The sequence below is a fragment of the Berghia stephanieae genome, chromosome 13 (genome assembly GCF_034508935.2).
Source record: "Berghia stephanieae isolate SIO BIC M18660-M18661 chromosome 13, UCSD_Bste_1.3, whole genome shotgun sequence".
Taxonomy (NCBI): domain Eukaryota; kingdom Metazoa; phylum Mollusca; class Gastropoda; order Nudibranchia; family Aeolidiidae; genus Berghia; species Berghia stephanieae.
This window is the reverse complement of record NC_088372.1, coordinates 19938648-19959659: the sequence shown is the minus strand read 5'-3', so window position 1 is coordinate 19959659 and position 21012 is coordinate 19938648. Positions and strand designations below refer to the sequence as shown.

General features: G+C 33.3%; 2 protein-coding genes across 2 annotated transcripts in view; both read left to right on the top strand.

Annotated features, from left to right (window-relative positions):
* LOC144959083 (uncharacterized) overlaps positions 1-21012 on the top strand; it is a 107873-nt gene that overhangs the window by 29226 nt on the left and 57635 nt on the right. The window contains exons 5-9 of the mRNA XM_078891461.1: positions 5719-6018; positions 10154-10459; positions 12604-12894; positions 15263-15356; positions 16122-16403. Coding sequence (XP_078747587.1) covers positions 5719-6018; positions 10154-10459; positions 12604-12894; positions 15263-15356; positions 16122-16128 — 998 coding nt within the window. The 3' untranslated portion in view covers positions 16129-16403. The remainder of the gene's footprint in view (positions 1-5718; positions 6019-10153; positions 10460-12603; positions 12895-15262; positions 15357-16121; positions 16404-21012) is intronic.
* Positions 19670-21012, top strand: part of LOC144959240 (uncharacterized) — a 6782-nt gene continuing 5439 nt past the window's right edge. Inside the window, exon 1 of the mRNA XM_078891780.1 lies at positions 19670-19835. Within this exon, the coding sequence (XP_078747906.1) occupies positions 19670-19835 (166 nt within the window). The remainder of the gene's footprint in view (positions 19836-21012) is intronic.

Genomic DNA, 21012 nt, shown 5'->3' with positions numbered 1-21012 from the left:
AATTGATTTAACAGTTCATCAAAACAACTTACATTATCGTCAAAATCGCTACGCGTTGATCCATACGGCCTCATGTAGACAAATAATAAATATACACTTTCATTCCATCCAAAATGTTCCTTATCTAATTTAAAACACATACCATCTTCATACTCCCAATCTACAACTGACACACCCTTTTCCAAACGCTTCCGGAAATAACACACTAACCCACCCGAATCCCGTTTGGCCCTTGATTTTCTTTTACGGTGTTTGCAGAACGGTTCACAGTAGCCATCTAACATTAAATTACTTCTCTCATTCGTCCACGTCTCACTTAACAAAATTACATCAAATTTATAAATACTTTCAACAAATTCAGGACATTCTTTCTTCATTTCCAAACTACCATTGATATTAAAAACACAAAAGGATACATTTGAAAGGTGGCTCCGCGGCGCATCTTCCTATTGTCGATCTGTTGTCGTCGTCGGTCTCACTGTCCGCACTTCCCTGCCGTCCACAATCAGCCTGGCTGGGTATGCTACCCAGGCGTCTCTTCCGGCATTCTTGGCTGCCTTCAAATCCGCCATCAATTGGCGTCTTGCCTCCCGGATCTCAGACGGAAAGTCTTCACTTACTCCAAGTCCAGGAGGCAGATGCTTTCTCCCCAGCTTGACTCGTTGCCTGTCATTGAAGTCAAGGAATTTGGCAATGACAGGCCTTCTTTTGTCACTCGTTCTTCTACCCATCCTGTGCGCTCTTTCTATCACCACCCTTCCTTCCACTTTGCACTTCCGCACCAACTCCGCCACCAGTTCAAAACAATTCTCTTCCTCCCTCTCCTCGACACCGTGAAACACCAAGTTGTTCCTCCTGCTTCTGGCCTCACTCTCAATCGCCCTCGCCTCTAACACCTCTACTCGCCTTCTCAACACCCCCACATCTTCCTTGACAATTCTCGCCTCACTTCGTTGCATCTTTACCTCCTCCTCTATCCTGTCTAACCTCTCCTCTTGTCCTTTCATATTTTCTAATATCCTGTCCATTTGAGCTTTAATGGTACTGAGTTGCCCCAACACCGCTAAAACCGAGCTCACGCTGTCTTTAACTCCATCAATTACATTCCTCAATTCTATGAATTCCCTTCTCAACTCACACATCTCGTCAGTAACACTCGGTAGATCGTCACTACCCCCTCTTAATCTCTTTGCATTGGAAGCTGGGGTAGACATGGTTTGGCTACTTATTATCAAATATGTACGTTGAAGAGAGAGAGAAGGTTGGGGGGGGGGGTTACGGTTGGGAGAAAACAGTTCACGATTCTTGTCACAGAGTGACAAAACAAACAGTGACACGGAATGTTTACACAACAATCACAATCCAGATAATCACAACAACCAGGGTTTACAGGTGAACATAGACGATGACGGTTACGGTGATATTGAATAATAATAATAATAATAATAATAATAATAATAATAATAATAATAATAATAATAATAATAATAATAATAATAATAATACAATGATGAGATGATTTAATGCCTCGAATGGTGAAATAATGGCAGAAGTTGAATAATTTTGTACTACCTTCACAGTTTCAATTGGAAATCCTGAAAACACAAAACACTTAAACAGTCCGGAATATAGTCCAAAAGATAAAGAGAAATGAGTCGAACAGACCAATATAAATTTCAATCCAAGACAACAACAATTACTTGAGAAATATAGGATAAATGCACGATAACACCACAGCAGATAGAAAGACGTCTTGACACCTTGACACACAAAAACAAACCCCAATATATAGTAGGGGGAATTAGGTCCAAAAATTCATTGAATTGTGCAAACAGGGTTGAAAGCATGAAAATTACATATGTTGTAGAATATGAAAAACCCTATAATTTATGTTATAGAACCACTCTGAGAGATCAGTATTAGTTGAGATACAAGGTTTTTAAGATGAGAAAATTTTGAAATGGACGACAATAATTTCTTTCATTTTTATTGCGTAAACATTCAAGGCAAGCCAACCAAAGGTTGTTTTACGTCATCCTTTGGATTCCCATTGGTGACTATTTTTAGCGTCGAAGCGGATGTTTTCCTTTCCCTTTACTTTCGATTCACGAACCATACAAATTATCTAATCGTTAATATTATTCAATTTCACGTCTAGCTAGCAATATTCTATAATATGAGATTTTTTCTGCATCTGATTTAATAAGTATAATCAATTGGTCTAAAACGGACGGGCAGACGGGAAGACGAACAGAGGGGTAGACAAAACAGACTAGCAGAAAAGAGCTCAATAAATGCCGATGACCGGTGTTGACAAAGGACAGGGCTCCTCTCCCCTCCTCCTGTTTTCATTTCTTTCCAAAAATACTGCTATAATAATTTTACGTGAGTTAAAACCTATTTCGGTCAAACTTGATGACAGTAAAGAGTCAGCATACCACTTACATTGCTATAATTATCATCATTATCATCACCATCAACCACTATGATGCTGTATTGTGGAAGTTATTTACTTTACGTTATTTATCGCAAAGGGACAATGGGAGAATGTTCTAGTTCTATTTGTACTGTTGTGTCCTTATATAAGGCACTGCACACATTTTGCCTGCTGATGATGGGTCTTTAACAGAAAGAACGAAAGAAAGAAAGAGAGAGAGAGAGAGAGAGAGAGAGAGAGAGAGAGGGAGAGAGAGAGAGAGACAGACAGAGTAATGAAAGAATATTGCATATGCCTAATAAAGGAATGCATGATTTCAGATACACATACAATAGCAAAAAGAACTGCTCCCAGAGAATGGGACAAGTGTTTGATATGCCAACAAGATAACACAGACCGTTTATAATGTCCCTCTAAGTCGAGGAGGTATGACAAAGGGCAAGGCTATGAAATTCTTTTTGAAGATTTAACACAATTCAATTCTTTGGTTTGTGATGAAAACAAGTTGGGCGTATCTATTTTTTTAATTCATCAGAAAGAAATGAGATTATTGAAAGCTTAAAACAAAATAATGCTAATTGGCATAAGTATTGTCGTGTAAAATTTAATGCCAACAAAATTAGGGGATTAGAATTAAAGAAATCTAAAAGAATTGCCCTACAAGAATTCCAAACTTCGTCATTTGACTTGGAGGAGTCACCGAATGAATATATTTCGCAACCCACGAGAATAATGAGACAACGTTCAAAATTAGAGATTGGCTATAATAAACAAAAGTGCTTTTTTTTGTAAAAACATGGAATCGGGAGTACTCCATTCTGTAATGACAACAGATATGGAAGAAAATATTCGTGAAAAAGCGTTATCTATAAAAGATTCTGATATGTTGTCGTTAATTGCCGGAGAAGATTTAGTCGCTCAGGAGGCACACTCCCGCCCTATACCATAAAACGTGTCATGCACGATACTTAAAAAACAAGCTTTAAAAGATGTCACTGCTGATGATAATCATGATGTCACAGTTCTTGAAAGCAGTCGAGCTTTTGCTAACATTATATCTTTTATAGAAGAGAACCCTGCAACAAATGTGACGATCGACATGAACCACTGTGGAGCTTATTTCCAGAATTGTCAAAAGTGTCCCAAAAATTCATCAAATGTTCATGTAAGAGAGAATGTATCGGCACCCGATGCAAGTATTTAAGGTCCGGTTTGCCTTGCACGGACTTGTGTAGATGCGGGGTGTGTGTGTGTGTGTGTGTGGGGGGGGTGTTAGGTCAGTACAGTAATGAGTAAAATTCTCTCTCTCTCTCTCTCTCTCTCTCTCTCTCTCTCTCTCTCCCTCTCTTCCTCTTTCTCTTCCTCTTTCTCTTCCTCTCTCCCGCTCACTCTCTCTCCCCCCCTCTCCCTATTTTATCTACTAGTTAGGTTATTACAGTAATGAGTAAAATTCTCTCTCTCTCTCTCTCTCTCTCTCTCTCTCTCTCTCTCTCTCTCTCTCGGTCTCTCTCGCTCACTCCCTCTCCCCCTCTCCCGCTTTTATCTACTAGTTACAACACGAAATAACCATCAGTCAGCTACCGTAAATGGTTACCGGTGTATTTAAAGTTTTAGAACGCACATTGTATTGTCGTGGTTATTTCCTCGGATAAGTAATGCTATATAGGAAAAAATAAAAGTGCTAAAAACGCACTGTTATGATAAATTGCCAGAGTGGTTCTATATCAGGTGTTATTTATACGGGTCAGAGCTACCTATATGCCAATTTTCAGGATTTCAACCCCAATGTGCACGGTTTTAGCCTAATTTTCCGTAATACAATGAATATGAAGAAAATGTATATTTTTACGCAGTTATATCCCTTGTTTAATATAGCTGTAATAGGTAAAATCTAAGGCCTTAAACCGATACGTTATAATTGATTGCCAGAGTGGTTCTATATCAGATGTTTTTTCTATGGGTCTTAACAACCTGTATGCAAATTTTCATGCTTTCAACCCGAATTTGCACGGTTTTAGCCTAATTCCCCCTACTAATATGTCAAGTAACTATAACAACAAAAATGATGTCTTTCTCAATAAAGTAAACTTTTTTTTTTAAATGTCCACAATGGGATTGAACCCAGTACTTTCAAGGTTAGAGTCTGACAGCTTATCCCCTGCGCTCGGAGCCACCTGACTGTTCATAACATTTAATAAGGTCTTTCTAAAACCTGATATTTTACCTTCAATGCATCTTCTATTTTCTGGTTTTAAATTTCGATTTTTTAGATTATTATTATTATTTTTTAATTTATTACCAAAGAAATTAAACCTGGGTATTATCCACACGAAACCATAACACTGAAAGCATCATAGGGACAATAACAATACTTGATGTCATATATAGATGAAAACTGTTGAAATCTTAGTGTAGATCTGAATTCTGTAAAGTAATTAAGTGAATACATTATTTAGAATGCAAGGATTTGCGTAAAAACGCCAAACTGACAACTTTTTACAGTGTCCAGATTGGTTGTTTTCGAGAGTGTTAGTGTCTTCGGTACGTATTTTATGATATCTGTTTGACTCAACGAACTTTCAAACTGACTTTAAATCATAAAAGGAAATCAAGTTATCTGTTTATCCATCTGTAAAAATACATTTCTAATTTTCAAATCTTTCAGTAGAGTTGTGCGCCGTATCATTTTTTTTATTGACTCAAATAAGCACAATGTTGTCCACAATGCTATATTTTTTAAAGAAAGGATATATATATATATATATATATATATATATATATATATATATATATAAATATATATATATATATATATATTTATATATATATATATATATATATATATATATATATATATATATATATATATATATATATATATATATATATATATATACATTGTCGCCATAGATTCTCAACTTTGTGTTTATACATTTTTATGCATGCCACGTCTGTAATCGAATTTCCATTTTTTTGGATGAAGAAAGTATAATAATAATAATAATAATAATAATAATAATAATAATAATAATAATAATAATAATAATAATAATAATTATTATTATTATTATTATTATTATTATTATTATTATTATTATTATTATCATTATTATTATTATTATTATTATTATTATCATTATTATTATTATTATTATTATTATTATTATTATTATTATTATTATTATTATTATTATTATTATTATAAAGTTTTAAAAAGATTAGTTTGTTTGATGATTCATGATGCCCGAGAGGAACTTAAATTTGTCTTTTATTTCTTTCAGTACCCGAAATCAAATTAATCTTGGACATTAACGGTCAACGTATGACCGGTACCAGTAATTTGACTGTTAGCAAAGAGTCTGAACTCAAGGTTCGCTGTGCCGCAGAAGGAAAAATATCTGGGACTCTTCCTCTGATGCTCACTTGCCCTCATCCAAACATGGTTAGAGGCTTGGGGAACGTGAAGTTAAGTTTTACTTTCCTGTATTGGATGCGCTTCGGAGGTTGCGAGTGTGTGTGCTTCTCTAATACGAGAAGCTTATGTAAGAGCAGTTTTGTTTCAGCGCGGTTTTCATTTAAATGTAAGTAGTGTGGTTAAATTATGTTATGAAAATTGGATAGATACTTATAGGTTTTGAAGGTTCGGATACTACGATAGGTGGAGTAAAATTAAGTCTTTGGAAAAGACCATTTATTCATATTTTCCACATCGTAATCACTTATAATATGGGTATCTGGTTCGAAACTATGTCGTCCCTGTCTAAGATATAATTATGCCATAGCGATTTACTAGCCTAGCTGCATGGATCGTCCTATATGTCCCGTGTTTCTGTTTACTTGGGACGTCGAGGAGAACGCTATTACGATCAAGAACACAATAATTACGATCGTTGGTATTACGTCTTTCAAACGCTCATGTTTGTGAAACAACGGTGATGATAATGATGATCATGATATATCAATAATAATAATGATAATAATAATAATAATAATAATAATAATAATAATAATAATAATAATAATAATAATAATAATAATAATAATAATAATAATAATGGGGGCGAAGTGGCCGAGTGGTTAAGGCATTGCACTGTGATCCAGATGACCCGGGTTCGAGCCCTGCTTCAGGCACTCGTTTTTTTCCTTGAGCAAGATTATTAACCCCCAATTTGCTCACTTGTAAAAATAGGTGATTCCTGTTGACATCAGACATCTTGTTTGATGAATTATCTATATTCCTTCGTGGAATGCCTAGGCGACGATGTATTATGATATCGTGGCGCAAAAGGCATAATTTTTAAAAATAATAATAATAATAATAATAATATTAATAATAATAATAATAAATAATAATAATAATAATAATAATAATAATAATAATAATAATAATAATAATAATAATAATATAATAATAATAATAAAATAATACACAATAATAATAATATTAATAATTATAAACAACATCACCACACCAACAACAACAACAACAACAATAATAATAATAATAATAATAATAATAATAATAATAATAATAATAATAATAATAATAATAATAATAATAATAATAATAATAATAATAATGTCAAGTTTTTAAATGTGTGACCAGTGGAGTACCACAGGGATGTGTCTTGGGTCCAATACTTTTTATTATATATTTCAACGACCTACCAAATAACATTATATCAAAATGTAGATTGTTTGCAGATGAAACTAAAATTTATAATGAATCTGATCAGCATGATATCATTCAGAATGATATTAATTCTCTATTTGGATGGTCAAGGAAGTGGCAATTAAAATCTAATATCAACAAGTGCAAGGTATTGCATATTGGAAAGAAAAATCCTAATCACATCTATTACTCGGATATCTCTAATTCAATTTTTTTGCCTGATACAAATTTTGAAAGGGATCTAGGTGTTGTTTTGACCCACATTTGAACTATGATGTTCATATTAATGATTGCACTAAAGCTAATCGCATGTTGGGAATCATTTACAGGAGTTTTACTTATTTGGATAATAACATGTTTCTTTCGTTATTTAAAACAATCATAAGACCTGTTCTTGAGTACGGGAACAATGTTTGGAGCCCAATATATCTAAGGCAGTCAATAGGTGTTGAGAATATTCAAAGACGAGCAACAAAATTGCTTCCCGGGCTTGAGAACATGACATATGACGAACGTTTAGCATTCCTCGATCTACTTAGTCTCAAATACAGAAGAATTAGGTGAGACTTAATTCAGCTCTACAAGGTGATACATAATATAAATGATATAAATCCATAAATTTTGTTTACATTTTCCAAGATTACGTATACGAGAGGCGAGAAATATAAAATATATATTCGAAGATTTCAGACCAAAATAAGACAGAACTCATTTATTATACGTATAGTGAAAACATGGAATAGTCTCTGTTTCAACACAAAAAATGCATGTTCTTTGAATCAGTTTAAAATCTTGGTTGACAGGGAGTTAAAGTCTCTGAGATTTAAGTACGACTAATATGTTATGTTCTATTTTACCACTGTTTTTAAAAAATACTATTGATAGCGAGGGTGATGGTGGTGATGGTGGTAATGGCGATGGAGATGGTGATGGTGATGATGATGGTGAGGATGATGATGATGATGATGATGATGATGATGATGATGATGATGATGATGATGATGATGATGATGATGATGATGATGATGATGGTGATGGTGGTGGTGGTGATGCTAGTTATGGTGGTGGTGATGGTGATGATGGTGATGATGGTAGTGACAATAATAATGATGATAGATTCATTAATTGATTAATTTATAAATTTAATTTGATCTTATTAATTTTTATTTAATTATTTATTTATCTATTCATTTATTTGTTTCTTTGTTTCTGTAGTTATTTATCCATTTATTTATTTATCTTTTAAACTTTAAATTGTCATTGGAATATAACTGTTTCCATTAATTTCATGATTTTGTAGACTGGTTTGTAAATGTTGACCAGTAAAATGCAGGACATCTGAAACAATGTAAAATCATAATTTATCAGAGACTAATGTATGCTTTATTATCGTTGTTGCTTTCATAGTTATTTTTGTCATTAATATTTCATTCTACTATGAACTTTGTACATATATGATTCATTTGATCTTGACCGGTTTTCAATTACCAGTATTCTACGATTGTACTTTTCGATTGGTACATTTTTCCTGACATTCAAAGTGGTGTAAAACTGTCTGTAAATGATACAATACAAGCTATAAGAGATTATGTAATTATAAACTATTGTATAAGCCATTTAAAGGATAATTCCTATTAAGCCTTTAATAAGATAAGATAAGATATAATATAATAATAATAATAAATAATAATAATAATAATAATAATAATAATAATAATAATAATAATATAATAATAATAATAATAATAATAATAATAATAATAATAATAATAATAATAATAAGAAGAAGAAGAAGAAGAAGAAGAAGAAGAAGAAGAATAAAATAATAATAATAATAATAATAATAATAAATAATAATAATAATAATAATAATAATAATAATAATAATAATAATAATAATAATAATAATAATAATAATAATAATAATAATAATAATAATAATGATAATGATAATGATAATAATAATAATAATAATAATAATAATAATAATAATAATAATAATAATAATAATAATAATAATAATAATAATAATAATAATAATAATAATAATAATAATAATAATAATAATAATAATAATAATAATAATGCCTTCAGTCCATTTATTGTGATAGGCATTAACACACATTTCATAGTTCGACTCCAGTTGAAATTAAAACCTTGTTATCTGTAATAGCATCAGTCAGTCAAAATGTTGATAATGTAAAAAAGGACACCTGATAGGCGACATGAATGATAATATTAGTTCTATATTAGAGGGAATTTCGGACTCATTGCAATAATTTTTATGAGACTCCATGGTGTAATTCTTAATGTTATATTATGATATGACTTTTAAAAACTACTGAGTTTCTTTTTATTCTTTCAGAGAAAATCGATATCTCTATCATTTGTGTAGTGTGTTAAAGAGGAAATACTTTGTCTTTTTTTACTTTATAGAACAATACCATGATTGTATTCAAAGATCGTATGTTTCGTGTTGGAGTGTCTAATAGATTATACGAGAGAATTATCTCGTTTTCAATCTAGCTGTGACTCAGCAGGCTTTTGACAGTCATTTTCTCATAGATCAAAATATACATTGGCGGTTCTGTGTGGTTTGGTACGGTGACTATGCTGAAATTTAACGGAAATATACTAAACTTTGTTTTGATATCTGTGTCAATGTCATATCTATCATTGTTTTGAAAATTCAAGAGCGGCATCAAGGATTTTCAGTCTACCCTTGTAGACCAAGAGATAGATAGATAGATAGAGAGAGAGAGAGAGAGAGATAGAGAGAGACAAGAGAGAGAGACAGAGAGAGATATATAAAGAGAGAGACAGAGAGAGAGACACACACACACACACACACACAGAGAGAGAGAGAGAGAGAGAGAGAGAGACAGACAGACAGACAGACAGACAGAGAGATAGAGACGTCACTCGGCATATTTTGAAAATCATTTCCTCATTGTAGAACAAAATATACATTCTCATACTCTTTGTTAGTGCGTTGATTTTATTAAACCAGACAAACATCTTAAAGACAAATCACCATATTTCAGCGAAAATAAAGGTACTAGATGAAGAAAAAGTGCAAACGTTCCGTGTAAAGGATCTAGGAGAATTTACCACTTCCATTGTCGTCTACGGGGAGCCCATGCCAACTCGTTTCATGCTGATGAGAAAGAAACAAATCGTGCCGACGACTAATTATTCAGTAAAGATAGACAAGGGTAAACCTTTCCCCACTTTTGGTGTGACTCTCAAGATGCCTATGTTGAAGTTCAGTGACAGTGGTGACTACATCTTCGAAGTCGGCAACAAAATAGGATCAGATGAGTACAAATTTGTTTTGGACGTTAAAAAAGGTCGGTATCATACATTGATCTCACCTCATTTTTTTATTAAAAATAATATCATGATTAGATGCAATTTGTAACCAGCAACATATTTTTTTAAACAGAAAAATATTCATTCTTTTCCATAAAACAGCAAAACAAAAACAAAACAATTGCTACTATATTTTAGATTTTGGTTTTGATCTATCAATGTAATGGATTTGGACTAAACTTGAAATAATTTTAAAAAATTCAAGATGACGCTGTTTCCATTGAGACAGCTTGCATTGATTTGGACTATTGTGTATAGAAAAAATATTTTGAATGCATGCGTCGTGTGTCTTACCGACCCCGCGGTTTTTGTAAATAATATTTCAAAATTTTGCAGAGAAAATGATGAAATTTGCAGAAGAAATTAAGTAAATTTTGCAAAAATTATGCAAATATTTTGCAGGTTTCTAAATATGTTGTATCACACCTAACAACTAACTACATGCAACCCATGTAATAAAATATCCCCGTGGAATTACGCAATTTCAAACTCAAAGCTATGCAAAATTATGGGACAAAATGACAAAGTTTGACAGAAATTATGCTGATTTTGAAATAGGCACAATGTTGGGTTAACAAAATTACAATTAAAAAATTGCTGTCAATGAAATTGCTATGACAAAAAAGTAAATAATTCGGATATGACCTTTATTTAACTTAAATGAAAGGTCATATCCGAATTTTTTAAAAAGAATGAAAAAATTTATCAATGCAAATCAGAAAAGTGCCCCTAATATTGCGCCGCAAGCTGTACAAAAACCGCGAGGCCGGTTTTTAGAAAATCCCAGTAAAACCCTTCGGTTTATAAATTGCTTTAAATTTCTTTGTCTATATAGTTCTTGGGGCATTCTAATGATTATTTGAAGGGTTTAGTCCTGTAATTAGCGCAACCATTACAGACCTGATAGTTTTGTTGTTTTTTTTTGTGTGTGTTTTTTTGGGTTAAAATCTGCTTAAAAGTATAGTTCGAGCAGTGTTTTAGGCTATTTATTTTCTAAAATAACACAACTGCTTCAATTCATTTGATATATTGGTAGACCAGACCCTCTTAAACGTTTACGTATACGGACCGTCATTTTGGCCTATTGTCGCTAGGGCTGTACAGTGGCATGGCGATTAAAGATTAGACCTACCTTACAATAATAAATGTTAATTGGGACTATCTATATGGTGTACGGAAAGCTGACGGTATAGTGACGTATACAAACGCTCTAAAGAATAAGAATTGGGCTACATTCAGGTCTTGCCAGTAACGCGCCTTTAAGATGGTATAACATTTTTGTTTCATCACAAATCATTAGATTTCGGTTGACGAGAGATGAATGCCATTTGCAACCGATCTCTATTGACATGTCGCGACAGTCGGCTTTCGTCAACAATTGCTTAAATAACCTTATACGCAGCTAAAGGGGAATATTTGGCCTTTCTGGAAATGCTTTGGAGTTTACAATTTGTTTGTTGTAGAGAGAAGAAACCACCAATCTCTATTACTTACAAATATGTCAAACCGGTTTGGAATCCGTCTAAAAGTTCAAACGCTTTGGGAAAAATGGAACAATTATATATAAATATATATATATATATATATATATATATATAAATATATATATAACATATATATATATATATAATATATATATATATATTATATACCCATTTGAAAGATAATTAAGATTGTTTGACTTCTACAACATTGTTATCGGGCGTTGCTCTCATCAGGAAGTGGAAGTGAAAGTAGATTGTTGTGTTTTTTGTATTTTTCTAGATTCGTGTTTATGGAGGTTCGTAATTACATAAAAGGTGTTTGTTTCTATGTCTGCATGAGGATATTAGTTCGTTTCTTCTGTTGAGTGTTGCCATATTCGGTTTTGTGATGATGACCTCTGCTTGGAAGAAAAATTCTTCATCATCACAAAACCAAACATGGCAACACTCAACAGAAGAAACGAACTAACATCCTCATGCAGACATAGAACTGTTCGAATGAAAAGGTCATCTTGGAAACATGAAAGCATCATCTATCATTGGCTCACTTATTATTGTTAATTATTTGAAGAAAAAACCCATGAAAATCATGTTTTATCTCTTTTGTTGATTTATTGTTTCGACCCTGTCTTTTTCAGCCAAGTTCCAAATCTTAAACACATCTCTCATCAATGAAACCATTGAGTTTGAGCCTTGTTATCCAAACCTTGCCTTGAAGATAATCGGAACTCCCAACAAAGACACTTTCAGTCTGACAAGGGATGGGAAACCTACCAAATTCTCCGTGACTCACTCAATGGAAGATCCTCCTCTCGGTACCCTCCGTATCTTTTTACCTGCAGACGCCAAAAGCGGTCATTACCTATTTCAAGCGGAAAGCATGGGCGGAGTTTCCCATACCTTTCCATTCAACTTCAAGTCAACCCACGGTTAGAAAGTTTGTTTATCATTATTATTATTATTATTATTATTATTATTATTATTATTATTATTATTATTATTATTATTATTATTATTATTATTATTATTATTATTATTATTATTATTATGATGATGATGATGATGATTATTATTATTATTATTATTATTATTATTATTATTATTATTATTATATTTAAAAAAAATTATTATTATTATTATTATTATTATTATTATTATTATTATTATTATTATTATTATTATTATTATTATTATTATTATTATTATTATTATTACCAACTGGCGATTTAAAAAAATAACAAAGAATAGATTGATTTCAAATGAATTCGCTCTATAATATCGTGGCTACGAAAATTGACCTTTAAGAACAAATCGTGATGTTTCTAATTCAGGTAAACATTTATCATATAGATAGTTCGAAGATGACGTCACTCAGGTCTTTGTTATTGTTTTTTGCCATCCGCAATTATGAGTAATGCTCACTGAACTGTTTTAACCCGACTATAAACGTTCATGGATACACACAGTTTTGTGTGTTGGTCCATTATACTTCCGGATGGCAATGTTATGAGCTTCTTAGCCAAGCGCGTACTATCTATACCTTGATCCGATATAATGGCATATTATCACGATAGTTCACCACTGCGTATTTATCTGGTTTTGAACGTTTCATTGCACGGCTAATGTATTATTTGAAGATGTAAATAAATACGTATGAACATTTATATAGCTAATATTCACGGATATACCATGCTCAATGCGCTTTACATTGTTTCATCGTATTCCCCCAGCAGGCCATATGGTACCATTATAAAAAAATTCATATTGAACATACCGTCTGTAAGGCGTCCTTTTTGTAATCTTACAACATCCTTTGCTGTCTATAGCCAAAATACCCAATGACACAAGAGTCGATGGGGTAGTGTGCGTCAAGTGCCTTTCTCAAGGACTAAATGTCAGGACTGTTTTGTCTAAAATCATTGCCAGTCAACCGGTCATTGACTCAACTTAACTTTGCTTGACTATTATGACGAGAAATCGTACCACTGAGCCTCCCGAGCCAAGATTATCCATTGCACAATAATAAATAATTGTTCCGTAATGATATAGAAAGTTTTGAAATATCGTGAAGCGCATTGAACATGGCAATGGGAAAGTCCATGGGAATGCCCTGCAAAAATATCCATATAATTGTTCATTTTAATTGTAAATAGTAGACTCAACACGAATCGTTATCTCAGTAGTTACTCAGCTTTATAGTCTAGTGGTACGACACCTGTCTTCTAACCGATAGAACAATGGTTCGGATCTCGCTATGGCTATGCAAGGCTAAGCCCATTGAAAAAGAAACGGTAGGTCCCGGGTTCAAGCCCTGCTCTGAGCTAAATAAAGTCGTGTCTTTGGGTAACTGATCTATACTTAATGAACTCAGCTGTAAAATGAATGAAAGCTATGTCCATGCCGAAAATAATTTAATATCGTCGTACAGTCCTACATGTTTCGTGTTGCTGTTAGGTAGGGATTTCTTGTGAAGCTCTTTGAGCAGATTAATTGGATATTCAGAAAATTGAGTGGAGCAGGCACTTATGTTGATAATAACAAGAAATAAAGTAATAAAGGGGCTAGGAAAGTACCAGAAGGCAACAGAGAATAAAAACTTCGCGGCGGCGATGGGGGCTCGAACACGCGACCTTACTGGTATGAAAACTCCGCCTGGCCGGGGAGATCGTGACTCTACCGTATGAGCTACCCACGACCGGGACAAATTTACAGACAGAGATAATGCTGTTAACGTCCAGATATTCATTTTTCACCTGACCCATGACTCCAAAGACTCATATATCCGTATCTCAGAACAGGACTCGAACCCAAGACCTTCTGATTCGATGGCGAGTACGAAACCACAGAACCTCATAACAGATTTATAACTCATGCAGTCAGCTCAAAAATATCTGGTAATATTTGTTAGACATTATCTGCGACAACCGAGAGAATGGATACTTTGTTGCGTTGAATTTTTATCACGACGGTGTCGTTACTGGTAATAAAATCAACATATAAAATGAGCAGAGCTAGTTTCCAAAAGAGAGATCATTATGGCATGACTTTATTTCTTGAATCGGGGCCTTTCACAAATCACTTCATCCACTTAGGTGTGAATGAACACTTGCCACAGATTGCAATAGTACTAAAAGCTCGCCTAACAGGCAACTTGTACCTTAAAAACGGAAAGTAGGTTACATATTGACTGCTTCAGGAATAGCCGAAACACAATGAGTCAAACCATAGAAATGCATTATTGAAATGCCAGAGATCAATATTTATTAATCTTACGTGTATTTACTTTTGGATTTCTAGAAATTGGAATGGGTATGGGTTCAGCAGCTGGTAGACCTATGCGGTCTTGGATTCCGTTGATCTTTTCTACTTTCCTCTGGATTCAAGGATTCCGGTAAGTGTTATTCTATAGTGTGCTTTGGTACTATGGAGGTTTCAAAATGACTGTGAAAAAGTACTTTTAATATATTAGCGTGATTTGGTAATTAGGCAAAGTGTCGGGTTTTAAACAGACTACAAAAGTACTTTACTATACTCCTTACTCTGGAATGACCCATATTATTTTAATTTGGCCAGAAAATTCGTCCTTCAAATATCGATCAGATTAAAAGACCATGATCTTGGCAAAAGCTCTTAAACCTCGGACTTCGCGAAGTCCCATTTTCGAGAGGTTTTGCCAAGACGAGCGTCATTTAAATCAAATGATATTTGAAGGATGAGTTTTCAGGCCAAATTTTTAATGTGGGTTATTCCAGAGTACGGCAGTTGTGGAGAGATCAATGGACGCTGCCTGCCGCAACCTTTCAACTTTCACCCATTCATAATGTTATACTATAGTGCACTTTGGAATAAAATAGGGCTATCAGATTTCAAACATGACTACCCAGAAGTACAACGTTATTATTATTATTATTATTATTATTATTATTATTATTATTATTATTATTATTATTATTATTATTATTATTATTATTATTTTTATTATTATTATTATTATTATTATTTATTTTATTATTATTATTATTATTATTATTATTATTATTATATTATTATTATTAATAATATTATTATTATTATCATTATTATTATTATTATTATGTTTTGATGACGATGATAATAAATACGAATTTCTTTAATTTTTTTTTTTTTTGCATTGCAGGAAGTAAGGAACCTAGGAGGATGTAAATAAGTAGCCAGTCTGGAGCGATGGAAACACAATGTTGAAACATTGAAGGAACACTGTAGTAGTCTTTAAAAGGAAACTGCATGATTTTAGAATTATGGCCATATAATTAGTCCTTCAATTATCATTCGATTAAAATGAACCTCATCTTGCAAAAAACTCACAGACCTGTGACTTCAAGGAAGAATTCAAGGAAGTCCAAGGTTTGAGTCTCTTTGACAAGATGGGAGTCATAATAATCAATCGATATTTGAAGTCGTTTTTATTTTCAGGGCACGACAACTAAGGTGTCAGAAACCCTTGTATCTGAATGTATCTCTAATAATATGTACAACATACTCGTTCAATAATGTGTTCAGCAGAGAGAGAGAGAGAGAGAGAGAGAGAGAGAGAGAGAGAGAGAGAGAGAGAGAGAGAGAGAGAGAGAGTTACCTAAGTAGATGGGGAATGAGCTGGAACGAAAAGATCGAAACAGTAAAATAGATAATATAAGTGTCTCAAATATAGTAAGTTCTAGATTGCTTATTAGCGAAGTTATAGGAGAGGGGAACTTAATTCTAAAGGCAAATCGTAGTAATCAATTACCGTGTCAATCTGACAATCAGAATTGTCGGCAATAAATATCGGCAGGATTCGATTACAATTGTTGGATATTGTTTGTTTATTTTACTTGATATGTTTTCAGACCACTGATTCGGCATTTCTTCTTTTACTGACTGTCTTAGTAGCCCCAACTTATCTGTCTTTCAAAACACAAGTTTATGATTTAATCATCAAAATGTCTGGAAGCATATTGCTTGTGAAAGAAGAGTTCATATATAATACAAGTATGATTATGCTATGTCGTTCAAAATGTATTTTATAAATTATTTTTTTTAAATTGCATCTACTAGTATGAAAAGAGATATTATATAATGGCTAGGTGGACCTAACATATATTATGGTCTATGAACGAAAAAAAATTGTTATATTTCAAATATTGGCCAAATTCTGCAAGCCCTGCAATACTTGGGAAAGATAAAGCCTTGCATGATGTTATTATGATATATATTATATACTATGTAAAGTGTTAACATTTGAAATACAGCAATAAATCACAAACTCAATTTTCAAAAATTCATACCAGAGGATTAGGATTAAGTTACACGAATTCTTTGATTTTATTTTTAAAATGTTTTCATGAAACGTACATTAAAAAGTCTAAAACTTTGAAAATCCAGGTGTTTTATCTATCTATTGACTTTGCATTTTATGGTTAATTTCACAATAGCAATCGACATTCAATCAACCAACCAACCAGCCAAGCTAATGAAACATCTATTCAGTTACTTCCCATGACTTGTCTGGTGTCTGGGAATGGCATTGCTTTGGTTTTGCCTTGGCTTTCTCATGGAGGATAAACCGAGAGGATTCAGTAAAATGTGTTGCTCCTTTCATATAGGATGCTTTTTCTTTTGTAAATCGTCTTTCGGTATGTTATTATGGAGTCCGATTTATATTTATATTGCTTGGCATAATAGCGCTTCCCTCTTAGACGGGATCATGCGCTTGACCCCAGCAAGTGTGACCTTTAGTGGACTCAATAACTTACCACCCCTCCCCCCGCCCCCAGGTCGTTTAGAGCCTTATGGGTATGCCGCATGACTTTATACTGGTTTATATGTTATTGAATGGATAGTAAAATCGCTGCCTTTCAGATAGATTACAAATATGAAATAAACTACTTTCTGCCACACATTAAAGACATAGGGGGCCCATATCATGTTTGATTGAACCCATTTGCCTTAGAGGGTAGTATTCTACTAGACACTCCAAGCGCAATTTTAGAGTAAATAGCAATCAGCAAATAATTAAATCGTCTGCTTAAAATATTGCATTCTCATTAAAATGACACCAAGATCTGCTTTATCGTATAATAAATGTAACTGATCTGATTCCTCAACTTTTGCGAAACTGGCCATTTTTGAATTTGTGTACAAGAAAATGTTACAAAGGAGGAAAAAAAAACAAATTTGTAGAAAGCTCCAAAATGGAATAAATGACAAATTCCGACGTTTCATCAAAATCAAAATGTCGACTGAGAGCGAAAAATAAAGAATCGGGAAAATGTGGAAAATTGTAAGAAAATTAAGAATTTCAAAAGTTTATAAATTTTGAGTTTGTATTCCTCTACAGGTGTTCTTGGTATCAAATTTGAGAGAAAATAAATCCCAATAACCCAGTATTGCCAATTAGAACACATATTTGCAATAGAAATTAAACAGACAGAGTAGGACATTTGTTTACCAGCGTTTCCTATTAAACTAATATCATTTTTTAAATTAAAAAACAATAACAAAAAACACGACAGGAATGAGTACGATCCGTGTACAATTAAACAATCAGTTATCGTGTTTGAAGTGGGAATGATAATATGAAACTGATAATAACTAACAATAAAAAGTGTCAAAACTGCCTGTGGCGACTACAAACTCCGGCGAAAATTCGAACACAACAAAAAAATGACCACACAATGTTTTGAGATAAATCATGGAAAGAGAAATAGGAGGAATTGCGATTTAAAATAAAACACACACACTCACACTCTCCTTTCGAGAGTTCAAAACAAGCTGCCTTTGACTCGTACATCCTTTTTTTATATTTTGCCCTATTATAATGAAAAAAAATGGTCGATCTTTTTAATGAATTGATCTGGTACTTTATACCAGGCTTATTTCGGTTGACATTTTGAAAAAAAAGAAAGAAAAGAAATATTACTTAGTCGTTAAGGAGCGTTCAGATGTCGTATATTCAACCCCTCGATATATTTTAAAAGACTATTTATAACTCATTACAGTCAACCATCATCAAGATAGCATATTTTTTAAGCAGACTACACTCGAAATTTATAAATTTTTGTCACTGCATTTTGACTTCAACTTCTTTCTTCACTCAACGTCTCATTAAACAGATAGAATTAACAACCACAAACATAAAACCACATTCAAACTGAAGACTAAAAACGATTTTTGTTTTGATATAAGTTTTATTACAACGTGTTGTGGATTTTTTGGGAAATATTTTGAGTTGAAAAGGTGTCCGTCAACTAAAAATATTTTGAGAAGCCTATTGAATACAGAAATTATTTCACCGTAGCCAAAGAAAATGCTATCGAGTTCTCTTACAAATGCTGAAAACGTAATGGCCCATTTACACAATAAAGACAAATAGATTACGGATTTCACCCGGAATAAATTGGTACTAAACTAGTTTTTATTCTAATAAAATAAAACACAGTTGTCCTGCTTACAGTGAACACAGTGTTGTTCAAGTCTCCTCCTTTCTGGACTACTTCCTGTTTCCTTCTGCTTGAGGCTACATTCGCCACACACGGTCCATCCATTTCAACGACAAGACCAATTTTTTCATTTTGTAGAAATGCTTGATTCGAGCAGCTCACGAAGAGTTTAGGCTGGACAAACAACTATTGGATCGAAGAAGTGCGGGCAAATGAAGAATACTGAAGAGATAGAATAAAGACGGTTATGACTTCTGGGGTGACCAAAGGAAAGATAGCTAGAGGAAGACAGAGAATAACATATTTGAATTACCTAAGAATGGCCAAACGTGATTTTATAAACGACGCAGACTTCATGCAAACCGAAAAGGATCGTGATACGTGGACACAGCTGACCAGCAACGCGCTCAAGAGTACAAGCCGCGATGGATGATGATGAATAAAAAAAAACACTCTAGAATTAATACTAAACCTTTAATAAAGCTAACCACAATAGAACAAAAAATCCTCCGACATCGCGCTAACCGTCATTGAAAAAATAACCCCTAAGACTGCTTAGAACTAACTTTCAAAACCTCAACGCCAAAATGGCGGTGGAGAACAAAAACAATGATTTACTCAGGAAATTAAAATAATCTTTCACCAATCTATCAAGGTTTGTTCTAGAGTTTTTAAAAGTGGTACTATGTATTGACAAACTGAATAAATAAACGTCTGACAAAAGATCCACAGCGAAAATGTTAATTTGAAAGAGATGCTTGACTAAAGAACTTACAGAATTTCTCCCAATTGATATCCATCTTACCAGTGCATTTATTTATTTGGATAGAATGGACTTACTGGACGTCTATCTAGAATTACAAACAACTGTTTGTATGCATTTGGCGGACGTCAATGGAATTTTTCTCCCCTAGTTAGTCCGAGGATTAAATCTGTATCTATATAATTTAAATTTAAATAACACTTTTATTTCCTTTTTTCTGAAAGACTTTGTTTACAATAACAAACGTCAACTTTCAACATATGGAAAAGGCTATGTTAATGCAATGAATTTCGTTTAATTAATTGCGGGTTTCAATGCTAAGATTGGTAGTGAGAGAGTTGAAAAGGTGGCGCCCACGGACTAGTAGGTAGCACAAAATGAAAGAGGGGAAAACTTGTCGACTGGTGCAGATCGGGAAACCATATCTTCTTCTTCTTCTTCTTCTTCTTCTTCTTCTTCTTCTTCTTCTTCTTTTTCTTTTTCTTTTTCTTCTTCTTCTTCTTCTTCGTTTCCTCCTTATCCCTCTCCCTCTCTCTCTCTTTCCCTCTCCTTCTCCTTCTACTCCTATTCCTTCATCTTCTTCGTTTCGGTCTCCGTCTCCGTCTTCTCCTCCTCTTCCGCCTCCTCCTTTTCCTCCTCTTCCTCTTCCTCCTCCACCTCCTCCGCTTCCTCCTCCTCCTCTTCTTCTTCTTCCTTCTTCTCTCTTCTCTTCTTCTTCTTCTTCTTCTTCTTCTCTTCTTCTTCTTCTTCTTCTTTTCTTTTCTTCTTCTTCTTCTTCTTCTTCTTCTTCTTCTTCTTCTTCTTCTTCTTCTTCTTCTTCTTCTTCT